The sequence below is a fragment of the Agelaius phoeniceus genome, chromosome 3, assembly GCF_051311805.1.
Source record: "Agelaius phoeniceus isolate bAgePho1 chromosome 3, bAgePho1.hap1, whole genome shotgun sequence".
Lineage (NCBI taxonomy): Eukaryota > Metazoa > Chordata > Aves > Passeriformes > Icteridae > Agelaius > Agelaius phoeniceus.
The window spans coordinates 101,277,745-101,296,070 of record NC_135267.1 but is presented as its reverse complement, the minus strand read 5'-3'; the positions used below and the strand labels follow the sequence as shown (position 1 = coordinate 101,296,070).

Here is an 18,326-nt window from a genome sequence, read left to right as displayed (position 1 = left end):
CACCTATTCAGAGAGGTTTGTAGAAACGCTGCTCCCATTCAATTTGCTGTTTGTCATCTGTTACTCTTGTGCTTAGCGATGCCTCCTGCAATCCCTTTGGAGAGCAGAAGGCTCAGAGGTAATGAACTGCCATGGGCAACCTTAGAACAAGTTAAGAAGACACTACCCAGATTCGTCAATGATGTCTGATACATTCAATCTTCCGGACCAATGCCAATTCAAAATAAAATAAAACAACTAAAAAAACCCTCAACCATTTAAGGAATATCATCTATGTAATTAACTATTCAACAGAAATACTAATAAAACCTGAAGAACTTCAAACTATAAATATTCAAATATGGCAAAGTCATTGAAGCCAATTCAACCCTAGACACCCAGCATGACTTTATGAAGTGTCAGGTGAGTTTTGATGAAAACTACAAGTTTGTCAGGCTGATCATCAGAGCTGCCTTTAGCACTCACCCTGGGTTGCCTCAATGCAACTTAGTGTCAGAACAAATTTTCAAGCATGCTGTCTCACTCCACCAACATCAACCCCAGCTGTAGAACAGATATTCTCTAAACATAAAGGAAAGAAAACACTTTTTCTGGCTTAGCAGCCAGCCACTGTTGTACCTCGACTTCTTAAAACACTGAAGTCATTCTGCACTTCTAGCATTTCACTTATGGAAGTGTGTGGATTAAATGTCCCCAAAATAAACCTTGAACCATACAAATAACTAGAGCACTGTCAGAAGCCTGCTCTCCTCAATTTTATAATAGTTTTCCTTGTGTACAAACATGACTGCTAGGACAAAAAGATGCAAGATCAGCCACTCTGACATGTTATCAACACTATACAATGTTACAAAACCAACATGAGGAGTATATCAGCTCCAATAATTTTATTAGTTTCTGAGGTGAAGTATTTTTATTTTAGTAATCACTTCCAAGCTGAGGCTTTTTTTTCCTTGTTAGACAGGAGGCACTTAAATTGCAGAAAAATGTTTAAAAACCCAAAACCAATAAAAACAGGTAAGCACAAAAAAACCTATTTTCTACAAAAGTCTTCACTTTAAAACCAATTTGTGGTCTAAGCTTAAAATCTAACAGTTAAAGTAGTTCTCTCATATCAGAAATAAGATACACTTTTTTCATTTACTCAAAAGAGTGAGGTAAATATTATGGGCAAAATGCAGACACGTAACTGTTGACACAAAGTTTCAGCCCTGAAACTTGCCCAACAAGAACTGTGAGTTAGAGCTTGGTGCCCATGGAGTAAAGCACCACTTTTGGGAACAGCTGCACATTCCCAGTTTTGTGTCAGTGACCTGAATTTTACTGCTTCTGCTAGTAAAACTTACAACTAAGCATCCTCACATTTGCTGTACCAGGATTTGCCAAAGCCCAGCTACAGGGCTAGTTCTAGGTCCTTCTTTTTAAAAAGAGGACTGAGCCTAACATGAAGGGGTATGAGTAGAGGAATAACTGGATTTCTTTTCACAGCTAGTCCTGTCTCTTCCAGTCATCCTCCCTCATTCAGCAATATGAAAATCCTCACACGTTACTTACTAATTATTTTATTAATACATTTAAATAAATGTCTTTGTTTCCCAAAGACACAGCATGGTGCTTATTCCTTAACTTTTAATATACAAGTCTACCTAAACCATAACAATTGTATAAGAAAAAGAAAGGCTGCAATTCACCCCCAAAACAATACCACTGTGATTGTATACACTGAAGCAGCAAGATTTATCTTTACTGACAAAAAAAAAAAAAAAGTCCAGAATACAAAAGTTAAGCAGAGATAACAGAAGGCCTAACACAAAGGGGCATTGAAATATTATAGTCACAACTCCCAGAGAAGTGGCAGCCAACTGAAATTAAAGATCATAAGAAAAGCTTTCTTGTTAATTGAAAGCAACATGAAATCTCTGTTCGACCACAAATGCACAGAGTAATCCAAACCAGCTCCAGCATACAGAAGACCAAATTCTTTGACAGAATTTCAGCCTTTCAGGTAACTGCCTGCAAACTCATCATGCTCCAAAGATTTGCCATGTCACAAATGAAGATTCTCTAATTAAATTTTAAAAAGTAAAAATACTTTCAGCCTGTAAGTTTAGCCCAGATTGGAATTCTGCAATAAGATACTCTTCCTTTAGTGTCTTTTTAAAGCGTGCCAAAGCCATTAGTTAAAAGGATAATCTAAATAAAGCCATTATTAAAAAAATAAAACTACATCATGCCATGGCTGGAACAGCTAAGGTACTGGTCAGCAAGGAAAGCATTATTGCCTGTCATAGCAACAGGCTTAGTCCTCTCTCTCTCTCTCTTTATTACTATATTAAACCTTCCCAATGTTTCACAAAAATAAAACTGAGATTTGGACCTCATCTGATTAGCAGATGATCAATTGTACTGACTGACTTTGTTTCTAAGTATACTGTTCCAAAAAAAACCCCCAAAAAACCCTAGAAAAGGCATGCTAAGTAAGGAAAAGAAATTAAGAAATTGAAGCCCATATTCTATTTTTCATCATCTACCAGGTCGCCTCACCAAACCTGATACTTGGGCCCAATTATGCAGCTAAGTAAGGATTCAGCTGCACTGAAGGCAACTGAATTCAGCAGCATAAGCAAGATCACTATCAGCCTACCTATGCAAGACTCTACTAGAGCAAATCTTGGCTGGACATGTAATTTAATTCACCCCTCTGATTCTGGATAAGCCCCAGACCTTCAAAATAATTACACTGCTGTCAGAGACAATGTTCACTGTCAGGTACAGTATTTAAGTTGTGTACCACTTCTCTGAAGACATGAAGCACATAAATGCCAGGTACTCTCCAGCTTCTGAAGCCACCAGCTTCAACATTGTTTCACAGCTCTTCCTAGAGTTTTTCCAAGTGTTTTTGGCCTATGTACAAGTACTTGAACACAGCAAGTCCTCTCTGACCACCATGTTTCATTAGGCAGAAACTTCTTCCTATTGCATTTTCCAATGAGACTCTCAAGTTTATAAAACAAAGCTGTAACACCTACATTACTTTTAAAGGTCTAGACCATACTGCACTATCTCTTGAGCTTCCCCTTGAAACATACTGACAGAGTTAAGGAATTTTGGACTAAGAACTCACTCACGATAGAAACTTGACAGAAAATCAAGAGGCACAGTGAAATACAGGGCTGATCAGAAACTAAAATAAATATGCAGCATGAATTCAAGTCAGCAAATTCATGTTGAATAATGAAGTGGTATTTCCCATACCTAAAATGTTTCAGGCTGTTAACCACCAATACTGACTGCTCATAACTAGTTTCAGAACTTTGGCAGTTGAAACAGAAATAGCAGCCATTGAAGTACTGATAGCTTTGATCATTAAAAACATTATTATGATTAGCATCTCATGCCTATTTGCTCCAATCCCCTGAGATGTAAAATAAAACTATAAACATTTTCAAAGTTATATGCCAAAAGTCCTCTCACTATTAATCACAGCCTTTGTACTCTCAAATTCACTAACATTAACTCCACTTGCAAACTGGTCTAAGCAAGGTAAAGTTGATGTTCTCACAACACATTACTACTTTGGTTCAAGCAATACTGAGAGAAGGCAGCAGCTGTTGTCCTCAAACCAGAGGGCCAAGGAAAGAGAACAAGCCACAGATACATTCACAGGCAAAGCTATAGAAAGCAATGCAAGAATTTTAAGCCTACCACATCAGAAGGATATACAGTCAGTCTAATAACAAAACTTGAAGCACAGCTCCCTGAACGTCTAAGGAAACTCCCACAATTAATTTGTTTCTCTTGAGTTAGTGAGAAAACTCAGCTCATGGAGAAACTCTGGTCAGCAGGTCTGGAGTAAAGACAGGCCAAGGACTGCATAGCTCATATCTGGGGAGGGGGAGCTACGTGTGTGCACAGTCCAGAGAGATGAGATGGAGAAGGCATCACTCTCATCAGGCACTAAATGTTGTATCAGAGCCTCTGGAAATAACCTCAGGTAGAAATCCAACATGAGGGGATGAGAAAGTAAATTTGGCACAGTTTAGAAGGCATGTCACTAATAACCTGCATTTTATAAAAGCTATGGTTGTGGTAGAGAGATATTATCCAATGAACTAATTAAAGCATTCTCTTCCACTTCTTTTAAAAAATATAGTGATTAGAGAACAAATACCTTTACAGATAGTTAAAGCAAGACAATAGAAGTAGTTTGTATTGTTCCACACTTGTACTTTTAGCAGCTTATCTCAATCAAAATCTCCCAGAGGTAAATAAAAACTCTATTTGAAAGGAACTCTAGAAGTAGTTACCAAATTCTCTAGATGAAAAGTTTGAAAAGAAGTTCATGTGCAATTAAAAAAGTTGGTTCTTGTAGAACAATTGTGCAGATGCAAACTCACCGTGTCCAAGCCCCTCGAGATTGTACCCGCGCTTCCACTTGGATTTACGATACATAACCAAAAGCCCGATGCGCAGAGGGAGGGGGACCTGCTGCTGATGGTGCTGTCAGAATGAGCTGAGCTCAGCTAGCTGCTAGTGCAGACAGGACAACGATTTTCAACACTGCGAGAGAAAGCCAGAGTGAGACCATATGGTTAAGCCCCATCCACATCAGCAATTGAGAACTGTCAGCTGGCAGAGGCACAGGTAGGAGATCCACCTGTCACTCACAGCCACTGTAAAGAATGATTTCCTAGAGGTTGGCTCAGTGTCTCCCAGAATAAACATGTCTTTGAACACAGCGTACACCCTTCTCTCCAGTCAGTACTCCTAGTGCCAAGCAACTCAAATGCTCAGTTCTTCAACATTATTGAGGGAATTCAGTTGCCAGTTGGTGTGCTCAGAATTTACTGAAATTTAAGAATATGCTCTGGAATTATACTGGATAAGTTACAGTTTTACAGTCGACTGCCAGTTGCAGGTAAGCATTAGACAAGTGCTGTTAGCAGACACCCTGGCTGTGTGTTATTCAAAACCATGCAAAATAAAGGGGTGAAAGGGCTGGCTTTAACTTCAAACTACTTAGAGTAAGGGGAGTTGGACCAGATGAACTCCAGAGTTCCCTTCTAAATTCTTCTCTTCATTGACAAACCTGGCCACTACCACAGAGGCATGAGCTTTGCATGCAAAGAGAGAAGCCCTGCATCACAGAGCTGTTATTTATCACCTATTTCCATGACTGCAGGAATGCCTGACCTTAGTTGCTAACATATAGCAGGAACACATTCTGCAGTTAAACAATTTTAAGGTGGCACAAAGCACTGCTGCCTGCAAAAGCAGCAGGCCTGCCTGTGGCCCAGCAGCTACGTGGCACAAGGTTCTGCTCAACCATGATTTCCACATACCCACCCTTCAGACTGTTTCTCAACTAGATTTACTCAGTGATGAGTGCACCTCAACAGATGACAGGAACCAAGAGTTGGGACCACCTTCCACATAAGTGTGCTCATTTCCAGAAAAATAGTAAAATTGTGCATTTTAAAATGCATGGACTAATTAATAGTGAGATAACAGGAAATAATTTATTTCTGAACAGTACTTAAAAGCTACGTTAAATCTTGAAAAACAAAGAAAGTTTACTCCCATTTTTAACTAGAGCTAACTTTGTTTTCTGTATACTCATTCTTCTACTCAACTTTTGTTCTTTTAAGTAGCAGAATCTATATTCATCAGTAAAAGACTGCTTAGTACAGCAATAATCTTATTAGCATGCATATGGAGTTAAAACTAAGCTTTTATGAAGGATGTTGTAAAATTAAGCTTGAAAACAAGCACGGTAACAGCAACAAATGAAAAAAATTAAAATTCTGTCTCAGCTACAAAAACACACTTGGAACAATCTATAGTTCTGTCTTCATCAAGGCTTAGTCATTTCCTGTACACTTCTTTCTTCCCATGGCAGTATTTTGTCTGCTCACATTAATGCAAGGTATCTCCATAATCAGTTGCTACAATAAAACCTGGGATACACCAACATTAACAAAGGTTATGGTCCAGTTGGAAAACTCTTCCACCAACAATTCTTCTGAACTGGTCACTTGGTTGCGTGATGGGAAAGCATCTTCTGACACTGCCTGGCAAAGATAACCTGCAGAAACTGAACAGCCCCCAACAGAGACTCCAGTACACTGTTGGAAGTGGAATGAGAAGACAGGTGTAGGTCACAAAATACAGTCTCTGAAGATTGTGAGATAATATCTGAAGATTGTCAAAGCTTAAGTAACATTCCCAAAGACTAATCAGTATCTCTGAGATGAAGTAAAGTCTGAAATATTAACTATGGCTGAGAACTAGACACCTGACTTAAACCCATGCTTAGTACTTCAGCCTAAGAGTGAGGTCTAAGAAAAACTGCCATGGTTAAGCTTACAATACAAACTAACTTGGAATTCCCACATACTTTAACTACAAGGATTATTATTAACAGGGAATGTAGAACACTGTGATTTTAAGTCTCTATCAAGAGAGACTCCCCACTCAGATGTAGGTCTCTGAAGCACTGAGCAACTTTTACCTGCTGCTAGAGTTGTTAAAGTTGCAAAGCAGAAACCAGACTGCCACTTAATAAAAGCAGCCTCAGCAGGAGGAGTGAAAGGGAAAACCCAGGCTTCACTGAATGCCATGCTGCTCCACATCAACACAATGGAGGGGAATCCTGTTCCACTCTGAGTGCTAGGAGCCACCTGGCCAGAAGCCATGCTTATGCATATCTACTTGGCCTCGAGGGTTGAAAATAAAAAGATGAAGAGCCAAAATTTGCAGCCAGCAGACACAGCTGTCAGGCAGGGATAGGCAGACCTAAGGACTGTAGCATTACAAATGCTCCAGCCCATACTGGTTGGAAGTTTTGCACTTTATCCTATTCTTTCCCTCAGTTATTTCCTTCCTTTCTTTGTCTACCTACCGCAATTCCTACTTGTGCTCTGCTTCTCTCCCCTACCTCATCCTTTTTTGTCTCTTCGGAATTCAAGGTCTTTCTCTCAGGCTTCTTTCTATTCATACAGCATGGAAGTGCTGAAAAACCAAAGTTTACAATTTTTGGTATGTTCAGCTTCCTGTCTCAGGATTTTATTAAAATCAAGTTTCTTGAAAGACGGTTGACAGACTCTGCTTTTAACACTGTCCTCAGTCACAACATATCAGTCAGTATTGAAGGAAAGAGCTCACAAATAAAGCAGTGTGCTGATTTAGCTTCTACAAATAGAGAGTCTGGCCACTGCAGAGATGTCTGATCTACAGCTCTCACTGACATGAACACTCTCTAGCCACACAAATAATGACTGTCATGGTTCTTCCCCAAAATCCTGTAGGGACAAAAATTAAGATGATAGCAGATTGGATGGAACAGCTCTAAGAAAAATCAATAACAGTAACTGTAAAATCTAAAATTAAAGCATGTCTGGTTTTGATGCTTTCAGTACACACGGTACATTAAATTTGGCATAAGCCCAATGGAACATGAAGTACTTGTGGACAATGTCTGCCAAGAGCCAGAAATACAGTACTTAGTCTTTAAAGAACAAACAGAGAGTCTCAGTTCATTTCTACTTTATGCATCTGAAAAAAAAATTAAATCAAGGTGATCTTTCTGAGGGAACATTTGCATTAAATCTAATTGGCATGCTTTGTGCAATGCTGAATGGAACTCATGCCCATTGGCAAAGAATCAGTGTTTGTCATTCTATAATCCCTTCCACTTGTGACAAAAGGTTACAAACAGATGTTAGACCTCCCCACATTCCAAAACACTGTGCTTTCCTGCTCAGCATCAGGTTTGTGCCTCACGTAAGCTTTCAGCCTGGTCCTCAGTCATGGTGACACTTCTGAACATCTGACACAGTGAAAAAGCAGAAGAAAAATGGGAAGCCTGAACTGAGGGAACTCAGGCTGCACTATCATTTTTTCACCCACCTTCCCATTTGTTGGTACTTCATTAGTTTACATGCCTCAAAGCAGAGCAAGGTTTGTAGCTTTAGTAGCTGAAGAGTTACTTGCATTTCTGTAGCAGACTCCAAACATTAACAAATTAAGAATCAACACACCTGTGAGTTCCTTACCTTTCTTAAAATAAGGACAAAAAAGAGACAAGCCTGACATCCATCTGGGGCTCTGGAGACATCCTGCACCATCTCAGCACACAGGTTCCTCTCCCTGCCATCTCCCATGTCCTGTGCTCTTTGCTAACTGAACAGGAGAGTGGAGCACAATTCCAGCTTTGTTATGGCTCAGCCACAGCCCTGCCTTGGGAAACTGGAGCAGCAAGAGAAGAAGAAATAGGCAATGCTACACTTGACACCAGCCCAAAGTGAGGCAAGAAACTCATGCCATCTCACTCTACATGTTAGCCAAGCGCTACCTGAATCTTTAAAGCTGTTATTTCTTGGTGATTGAGGTTATGAACTATATAAAGCAGTCAGATAAATGTGACTTTTACTCCTCCTCATTAACAGCTGTAAAATAATAGCAGAATTTCTACAATACTTGCTATTGTGGAGACTGTAAGACTCAAGAGACTGAAAGACATCGGACACATGATTATTTACATGATAATATTCACTCCTCCCCATGCCTGATCTCTCTTGGCTTTAACCTAAGCATTAACTCTTCCCTCACCTTTTGGATCAGGCTCCTCTCTCTGCTCCTGTTTATACTTGGCAACTTGAATGAGTCCCTCCCCAAAGTTGGGGGAGTAAGAGAAGGACAACAAAATTTTTTGTAATGCTTCTCCTCTCGAGGCAGAGGTTCCTCCTGCTGTCTATGCACATCTCAGAAGAGTGATATATGAATACTTATTTCAGTGAGGAAAAAATTAAATAGCCCATATATATATATTGGCACAGGAATTCAAAAGTAGTGGCTGTATCTAAGTCACAAATGCTTTGTAAGCCCACACTTTCTACTAGAGCACCCTGACCTTTCTCAGCCAGCAGTGAGAGGTACAAGAACCTACCCTATGTTCACATCTGCTGCTCAGAAACTCTCTAACAAAGCTAAAATACTGGCCACAATACTGACTGCATAAATATGCACACATGCAAGGAAAAAAAAAATAAAAATAAAAGCTATTTCTGCAGTTATTTGCCTGCATGATCAAGTTCAGTTCCTCAACTTCAGCAGGTGGCTGACAGCCTTAATACATTAATACATCACTTCTTTCAAAATAGACAAGAGAAAAACCCCCACAAAGCTGTTTCTCTCACCATGGTACACTCCAGCCCTCAGGAACAACCTTGAGCAGCTTACAGAAACCTCACCCAATAGGCAACAGCTCACGCTGCACCAAAAGGGAAAGCTCAACTGGAATGATATTTCACATCCACCAAATGCAGCACCTAATAAGTACTAAAACAACTGATGTGGGCTAACAGCAGCATAGCAATTACCTTATTATTAAAGAAAAAACAAAAACAAAACCAAAAACCCAGTATGATGGATCCACCTACCACAGGAATCAAGAGATGATGACTTGGCCATGAAAGTCATCTAAGCACAAAGGGGTGATCACCTGTCTTCAGACTAATATGCATTACAATGTAATTTGTCTAAGGCTTGGTCTGCTAATCCCAGGGTATGAAGTGCAGTTATAAAAAATATGATATGATATGTGTGTGTGTGTGTATATATATGTGTGTATTAAAGCACAATCTTTGAACTTTAAGAGACACAAGGACAGCAGACTGGAGCAGGAAGCAGTGTTTATCTGAAGTGTCAGCACTACCATCACAAATATGCCTCAACATTATCCCATGAGAAAAAGAACAAATGAAACGTTAAGTGTCTGCTCTTGGGCCTTCTGGTTCTCTGCATTACCTACTGCAGAACTGTCACACCTTTGCCCTGTTAAAAAGCAGTTTTTAAACTGACTGTCTCTAAGTTTCAGGCCATTCAAGCTGGTTGTCTCCCAGCTCTTTATTGAAAGTACATTAAATAAATACCCCAAAAATTAGTGGGTGCTGAAATTAGGTGTTACCACAATGGCTTGATTTACAACTAGAGTATTATCTTCTCCCCTTGTAACTATTCAACTGCACACACAGTGTGTTCATGCCTCTTGCGGGCATGATACAGTTTTTTGTGGACTACTGAAAGTAGCATCCTAAATCTGAAACCTAATTACCACAAAAGCTTGATCATGAAGATTAAAATAGCAGTATTGGTTGAACAGTCCATAACTCTGGCTTCTCAAATATTAAGTCAACTACTCTAGTTTCTGACACAAGGAGGAACTCTCCCAGCTTCTATCAGAAGATTTTGTAGCATGTTCCTAAATTCAAAAGATGGCAGTTGCCCAGCAAAAAGGAGTCAGATCCAAATCCAAGAGGGAGCACATAATCTACCTCCAATATTAGTAAGGGCCAAAGCCACTTTACTCTCTTGTGCTGCAGCACAGAAGTTTAAAGTCATCTTCTGCTAACCTTAAAGTACAGCAGCAATCTAAACACAGCAACTCAAATATCTACCTGCATTTACTTTCTTCCACATTGAGCACTCCTCAGAGTATTGGAAGTGGCTCAGGAAAAAAGTAAATCAAACCAAACAAAGAAAAAAAAACTAGTGGGAAATAACAGAACTGACATTTTTAGAATATAGCAGTTTATCCCAAGAGGTGCATTAAAAAAGCAAAATGAGCAACAAGTTCTTTAAAAGTAAATGACTTATAGTAAGCCTCCATATATGATGAATTGTGCATTTTTACCTCTAAGCTCATACCAAATAAACAGTTCAGCTCCATGATCTGACATAAGGATCATTGCTTATTTTCCCTGTTGAAACTTGTGTTAAATCATGACTAAGACAATAATTAGTCTTGTAAAAATATTGCATGGAACTACAACTGCTTCAGATAAGTGGAAAGGATATTAAGGTAGCGTAAGACAAAAATCTAAGTATACCTATTAACACTTAAAGAGAAGAGGAGCCTTGAGATTTCTTAGCAGAAATTCTTCAGGGGCCACCTTTATCATTTAACAAGAACAATTTGTCTTAGGACAAAGAAAATACAGATGCAGTACCCAAGCTTGTATGATTTTACAAATCAAGTCCTTACTGTTTAATACTGCTAGACTATTAAAAGCAGAAGGATGTGGGAACAGAGAGAGTGGGCATTTCAGAAAGGCAAGATCTCAACACAAGGAAAGGAACTACAAACATATGGAAGCCTAAGCCTAACTTTGAGACTAGTTAAACCTTGCCTTACAGTGTCCCAAAGGATGTGATGTTTAAGGCTATGTGCACGCTGCACAGGCACAGGAGCAGCCTTTCCTAAAGCCCACAGTTCTACCCAGGTGCCTTGCAAGCTGTTCCAGACATCACTGATGAATTCCTGGCCAAAGATGACCAGCTGAGTGAAATGTTTTCAGCTAGACCTAACCCAGAGATGCCAGTTTGACTGCCCTGACCCAAAGAACAATGAAGCCATTCGTGGTTTTGCCCCAGATCAAGGGGTTACCATCCATGGGGATAAGCTGGAAGGCACAAACTAACCCAACAGCTGCAACTTTGCAGTTGCTCACTGCATGGTTCAGATAATTAAGCAGAAACACTGAAGAGACAAGCAGGACAGTGTGAGATGTACAAATCACATCACCAAGTTTCTTCTTACTATGTCTTCACAAATTCTTGCAGGCCTTGAGCTCCACCAATGTCAAATCTCAACAGTCTTCTCAACAAAAACTAAATCGGTGCCCTCAAATTCACATTCTATTCCCTACCTTGTCTGTAATGTAAGGAACAGAGGTACCCCAGCTCAGAAAAGAGCATTTTTAAGCATTTGTAGAAAACACAAAGGGTTGTATAGTTACAGAAACATTACAAACTTGAAATACAAGCAGCTAAGTACATCCAGACAGATGAATCAATTGCAATGGAAGGAAAAAGCCCATTGATGGTGGTCTACTTAAAAGAAAATTCTGGCTAGGCAGGGATTTGTGCTTTATTATTTTTCTGGGTTTTGGTTGCTTTGGGGTATTTTTCTGGTTTTGTATCTTCAAGTCCTAGCTCCAACAAACTATCCCCTACAGAATCCTACTTTACTAACTTACTCCAAACCCATAACCTGCAAGTACCTACACATTCATATATCCCAGTCACACAAAACCTCAATAAATCCACAAAATATTATCTAGTAGCTATTCATATTATCAACCACCCTTAATAATAACAAAAAAAAAATTCCAGGTTTGGGCCTTTTAACCACAGTCTTTCAACACCCTCCTTGCTGTTCACACATATGCACACACCCTGATGTAGCCAGACCAGCATCTCCCTGCCCCAAATATCTCTGTACTATTAAAAAAAACTTTTCACAAGGAATGCTTTTCTCCCTTCTAAAAACACATTTATGCAATTAACTTCTACAAACAAGGTTGGCATAGAAAACCATCTGGTTGGCATGGCTGTCTAGCCAACATCAAGGCAGACCAAGAGCATTTTGAGCCAGCATTGACACACGTCCCAAGTCTTTTACAACATATACAGGTGAACAAGGAAAGTGAGTGTGAATTGAACAAATCCTCTTCCTGACAGGAATATAATTATTGGACCAGAGTAAGAGGTTTTGACCACATCTAATCTAAAAACTGCAATATAGCTTTAATTAGAAGAGTAAAATTATAGGGTACTCCCACTCCTGAAACCACAGCCAGAAACTCACTGCAAGGTTTAGTCCACTCTGCTCTCGAGTATGAGATTCAAGCCCAAAATTCAGCATTTACATAAGTACCATGGGTGGCATTCAAGTCACTGTGATTAAATCCAGCAGCATGGATTAAAACCAAGGTCAGCAGATTAACTTTTATTACCTGTTCCTGTACTGAGCCGTGCTCCTGCATGGCAGGCTCCAGAGGATACCATCAATCCTTAACCAAACACTCCCACCCAGGCACTGCATTCAGCCTCAACCAAACAAGCTGCTGACTCGTTCACACTTGAGCCCACGTCCCCAAATGCCACCTCACACGCCAGCCAGGAGACATCGCTGGAGCAGGACTGGTACTCATGAGCACCTACCTACAGCACAGGGTGCCAGCAGGGGACAACAGCTTTCTCCTGCAAACCCTGTAGTTTCCAGTCAACTATTTCACAATCCCTCATCACTACCGGGTTATTCCAGAAAGGTCACTTTGAGCAGCTAGGAACATTTGGTGCTCCAAATCACGTCACATGGGTGGGCAAAAGAAGGCCATGCCACAGGGCTCACCTAGGCAGCCCAAAAGCTGTGCACTCACTCGTGCAAAGCACTCAAGAACCTCTGCCTACCTGAAGAAAAAGCTTATTTTCAAACCAATAAAAATACAGGATACTTGTGAGACAACATACTCCTAGCATGCAAGACTCATTTTTCTGCAAATCAAGTTATTGTCAAAGAGTTTTTACTGCTTTTAGCAGAAGGCAGAAACAAGTAGTGCGTTCTTTTTTTTTAAGCTTCAGGAGGAATTCTAGCAGGAAAAAGCTTCCATCTTTTTTAAATTGAAAGGCAGGCTTTTTAATACATACATTCAAACATTTTAAAGAAGAATCACAATCACTTGTAACTACTAATTGCCATTACAAAATGTTAAGGCCACAACAAATGTGCCATGATGCTACCCTACTGCCCCAGCCCACCCCGAGCAACCACTGGAGAGCCTACAGCAGCACAGGGACAGGGAAATGCATCCCACAACCTGCCCACCACCTCCTGAGGAGCACAGAGCCACTACAGTTTTGCCTGACACGATTTTTCATAACTAAATTACTATTTGACTTTCTTTCCCATGAATCTTTTCACCCAGGTAGACTAACTGGGCCTGACTGGAGGTGCAATATTAATTTCAGTAGGACTGGGGAACCTCAGTAGCAGAGTGACACTTCCTGGTGCATCCTGCTAACCGGTAGATTGAAAGGAAACAGAAACAAGATCAGATGGAAACATGCTCACTTTTTTTCCACTGAAACTCAACAGCATTCAGCGGTGCTCGACCTACTTCCTATCCCATGTCTTTGCTGTCACTTCCTCTGACAGTTTGTCAGCATGCTTGCGAACCTGGAGATTAAGGAATGAATGTCTGGGAGGCAAAGGAGCTGGACTTTTTCATCCTGATGTTCAGTCAAAACTTTTACAATCTAACCAGCAAGGAGCACGGTGACCAGCCAGCAACAAGTACCTCCAATTACTGGCATCCAGCAGGAATTGCTAATCAGCTGTGTAATTTCACTTACAAGTATGCACTTAAAGGTGACTGATTTCTTATGAAATACCCTCATTCTCCCTTTTTTTGCTCAGGGCATGGATTAGCATCTACAAACAGCTTTGGGTTTTCCACTTTCCTGTATTCCAGAGTTCCTGTCTGAAAAGACATTTTATATCAAAAAATACTTGTAATTAGCTCCTTTCAAATGAATAAGAGTTTAAAATACCACTGGCTCCAAGCACATGATCCTCTATTTTGTAACTACAAACTCAGCCACTAGCTGTAAATGCTGAAGTGAAAGGATCCTGTTTTCCACGCCTGGTTTTTATTAAGAAACCAATATTGCCTCCAAAATACAAAACGGTTGTAGCAAAGGTAGTATATTAAATTTTTCTTTAACTGGAATTACCCTAGTAGTTACTCAAAATGTTAATTTCTAAGATGAACACTAGCACGGTGACCTGCTGTGTTGAGAAATACATTCCAGTGTTTAGTAAGAATGGAAACATTCATGAGGCACACGTTACACGACTTTACTCAGCGTAACAGTAGGTGCTCCTACATGTTTAATTCATTTGAAATAGGAGATGTTGAAGCTTAAGGTACCCAGCAGCAACCTACATACAACCAAAATGCATTCCTAAAGCTTTCTGCCAGGCCATTCACACGACTTCAAAGAGTTAGGACACTTCTCTTGCACAGCACCAAGAGCGCCTAATTTTCCAACTACCAATGCTCAATTTTCAGCAAGCCATGCTTTTTCATGGGGGAAAGGACTGTGGTGGAGAGGAAAGGGGGAAATGTCCTGGGCAGACGTCTAAACTTTGGCTCCACATTACTCACTCCAAAATTGTCGGCCTAAAACATTACAAAGCCGCACAGACCACACAACAACACATGCAAACGAAGATGTGGGCAGCCTGTCCATCTCCACTAACCTACAGGCGCCTTCTCGAACAAAAAGCAACCGAAGATGTGTCATCAACAGGTCATCTGCCTGCTTCTTTGTGGGAAAAAAAATTCGAAACGCTGCTGAACAGAAACCGGAAACGGCCTTTTTTTTCCCCGGGTCTCCCCCCGCCTCCCCTATGCGTTCAAAATGAAAAAAAAAAACCAAAAAAAAAACCTATCGTCCTTCAGATGTAGAAGCGTCAGCTTCTAGCTAGCTGAAAAGCTTTGTAATTTTCCTTACCAAGTAGAGTGTTTTCAAGACAGAGGAGTCCCAGAAAAAAATACCAAAAAGGGGTGGCCTGTAAGGCCAGAAACACCAGCATTACAGCTAGACTGCTTTTTGCTCGCATGTATTCCAGAAGCTGCATTTTGCAGAGGTGAAGTAGCTGCAGTTTTCGAGGTGGCATTTAAAACAAAAACAAGAGGGGTGGGGGTAAGAAAAATGCTTCCGGTATAAAAACGTAACTGCTTTAAAATATACCCTTTATCAGAGGAAAATTATTCAGCTAAAAACACAACTGCTCCTTCTCTCCCTGCCTTTTGAATATCTTCTCTATAGCTGTTGCAGGCAGAAATGTCCCCCTCGTACTAGATCGTGAAAACATATTATTTAACTAGGTGAAAACAAGAGTGAAAAGAAAAACCGGACACAAGTTGCGCTGGACGGCGGGCTGCTCACAAAAGAGCCAAGGCTGAAGAGATGGGAGAGAAAACCTGCAATTCCCCCAAGAATCTTAAAATTAAAGACATAACTTACCCACCGCCCAGCTAGATTTTTCCAGAGTAAAACATCATCAAATTTGGAAGAGCTAGGGATTAAAAAAAAAAAAATCCAAAGAAAAAGAAGCAAGCTTTCCCAGAAAGATCTTTCAGGTTAACAGCAGCCAAACAAAATCCCCCTTTGTTTTGTTGTCACCCGCCTGCGTGCTGCTCCCATTCCGCGCTCCGGCACGGGAGCCTGCGATCAATGGACTTGGCGGGGGAGGCGGGGGGAGAACTCGTTCTTACCCCCAAAAAATACACACATACCACCGCCCCCGCCAAAAAAAACCCCATCCACCCCCGAATTCAACAGAACCCTCGTGTTCAAGTATGGAGCGACTTTTTTTTTCCTATTTTTTTAAGTGATGTTTTTCCCGAGGGCAGACGGCTCGGCAGCCGCTCCATGACAAAGAGCTTCCCCAGCACATTCAGCCCCAGAGCGGGGCGAACTCCGGGTGGGTGGGAAGCAAAAAAAAAAAAGATTAAACAAAAAAAGACCAAAAAAAAAAAAAGGCAAAATAAAACAAAAGAAGACAAGAACTTCCCAAACCCCGGTGGGGAAAAAAAAAAAAAAAGAAATGAACGGAGAATTATTTTAGGACCAACCACAACAAGGGAGCCCTGCGAGGCGCAGTACAAAGCGCGCAGGGCGGCGGGAGGGGAGGCAGGGAAGGGGCAGGCCCCCCACCCCTTCGGCAGCGGCGCGCGGATGGGGCTGTGTCGCGACAGGCGCGATACTCACCGCGGGGAGGAAGGAAACGCGCAGAAGAGGCACCCCACGCCGGCAGGCCGGGAGCGGGGGGAAGGGACAGCCTCAGCCTCCTCACGGCCGCGCGGAGGGCGATAGTTCCCACTGGGCGACAAGGGGAAAAGCCTCAGAGAGCTCACCTCCGACCGGCAGGGCTCCGGCGGGTCGGTGCTGCGAGCCACAGGCGGGGAGCAGCGGGAGCAGCTGCCGAGAAGCGGCCGCCGAGTAGCAGGCGATGCTGATGGACGCCGCCGGCTCCGCCGCCCTCACACCGACTGCCGCGCGCCGCCCCCCGCCCCGCCTCACCGCGCGCCAGACTGGCGGGGCGGGGCCGAGCCGGGCCACGCCCCCTACCCGCCGCGGGGCATGGCGGGAGTTGTAGTCCGGTCCCTGCGTGCCCGCTCACCTGTGTGCAGGTGTGTGTGCGCCCGTGTGCGTGTGTGCAGGTGTGTGTGCAGGTGTGTGTGTGTGCAGTTGTTTGTGTGTGTGTAGGTGTGTGTGTCTGTGTGTGTGTGTGTGTGTAGGTGTGTGTGTCTGTGTCTGTGTGTCTGTGTGTGTGTGTGTGTGCAGGTGTGTGTGTGTGTATGCAGGTGTGTGTGTGTGAAGGTGTGTATGTGTGTGCGGATGTGTGTGTGCAGGTGTGTGTGTGTATGCAGGTGTGTGTGTACAGGTGTGTGTGTGTGCAGGTGTGTGTGTGCAGTTGTGTGTGTGTGTAGGTGTGTGTGTGTGTAGGTGTGTGTGTCTGTGTGTGTGTGTTTGTGTGTGTGCAGGTGTGTGTGTGCAGGTGTGTAGGTGTGTGTGTCTGTGTGCGGGTGTGCAGGTGTGTGTGTGTGTGTGCAGGTGTGTGTGCGGGTGTGTGTGTGTGTGTGTGTGTGTGTGTGTGTGTGTGTGTGCAGGTGTGTGTGCAGATGTATGTGTGTGCAGGTGTGTGTGCAGATGTGTGTGTGCAGGTGTGTGTGCAGGTGTGTGTGCAGATGTATGTGTGTGCAGGTGTGTGTGCAGGTGTGTGTCCACTTTCCTGCTCTTTGTGCGCTGCTCAGCACTGAAGGCCCACAGAGTCCCTGGCTGCCTCTAAAGGAGTGTTGCCAGCAGGCTCCCTCCAGCTATTCTGCTCTTGTGTGACCCCACCTGGAATACTGCCTATGGCTCTGGTGTCCCCAGCATAAGAAGGACATGGAACTGTCAGACCAAGCCGAGGGAAGGGCTGTGAAGCTGATAAGAGAACTGGAGTGCCTCTCACATGAAGACAGGCTGAGAAAGTTGGGGCTGTTCAGCCCAGAGAAGATTGTGTGGAGAGCTCACAGCAACCTTCCAGTACCTGAAGGGGAACCTTCAGAGGAGCCAGAGAGTAGCAACAGGACAAAGAGTAATGGGTACATACTGAAAGAGAGGAAGTTTAGGTTGGATATTAGAAAGAATTTTTTTAGTGTGAGAGTGGTGAGACACTGGAACAGGCTGCCCAGGGAGGTTATGGATGCCCCAACCCTGGCAGTGTCCAAAGACAGGCTGGACAAGACCTTGAGCCACCTGGTCTAATGGAAGGTGTCCCTGCCCAGGGCAGGGTGTTGGAACTAGATGATCTTCTAGGTCCTTTCCAAATCTTTACCCTTCTTCAATTCTACAATTCCATGTGTGCACGTGTGTGTATGTATACAACATACAGATATAGAAAAATATATGTATGTATATATGCGTAT

The 18,326-nt window shown here is 42.2% G+C and overlaps 1 protein-coding gene across 3 annotated transcripts in view; it reads right to left on the bottom strand.

The window, feature by feature from the left end:
• The window catches only part of PELI1 (pellino E3 ubiquitin protein ligase 1), a 42,775-nt gene extending 25,874 nt beyond the window's left edge, over nucleotides 1-16,901 (bottom strand). Inside the window, exon 1 of one of the 3 annotated variants that reach the window (XM_054630439.2) lies at nucleotides 16,624-16,901. Coding sequence is in view for 1 of the 3 variants with exons in the window: in XM_054630438.2 (XP_054486413.1) it covers nucleotides 4,398-4,452 (55 nt within the window). In the remaining 2 variants the exon portion in view is untranslated. Of the gene's footprint in view, nucleotides 1-4,397; nucleotides 4,561-16,623 lie in introns of those variants that run through there. The other 2 variants (XM_054630440.2, XM_054630438.2) reach the window with 2 other exon arrangements.
• Between the last annotated feature and the right edge of the window lie 1,425 nt (nucleotides 16,902-18,326).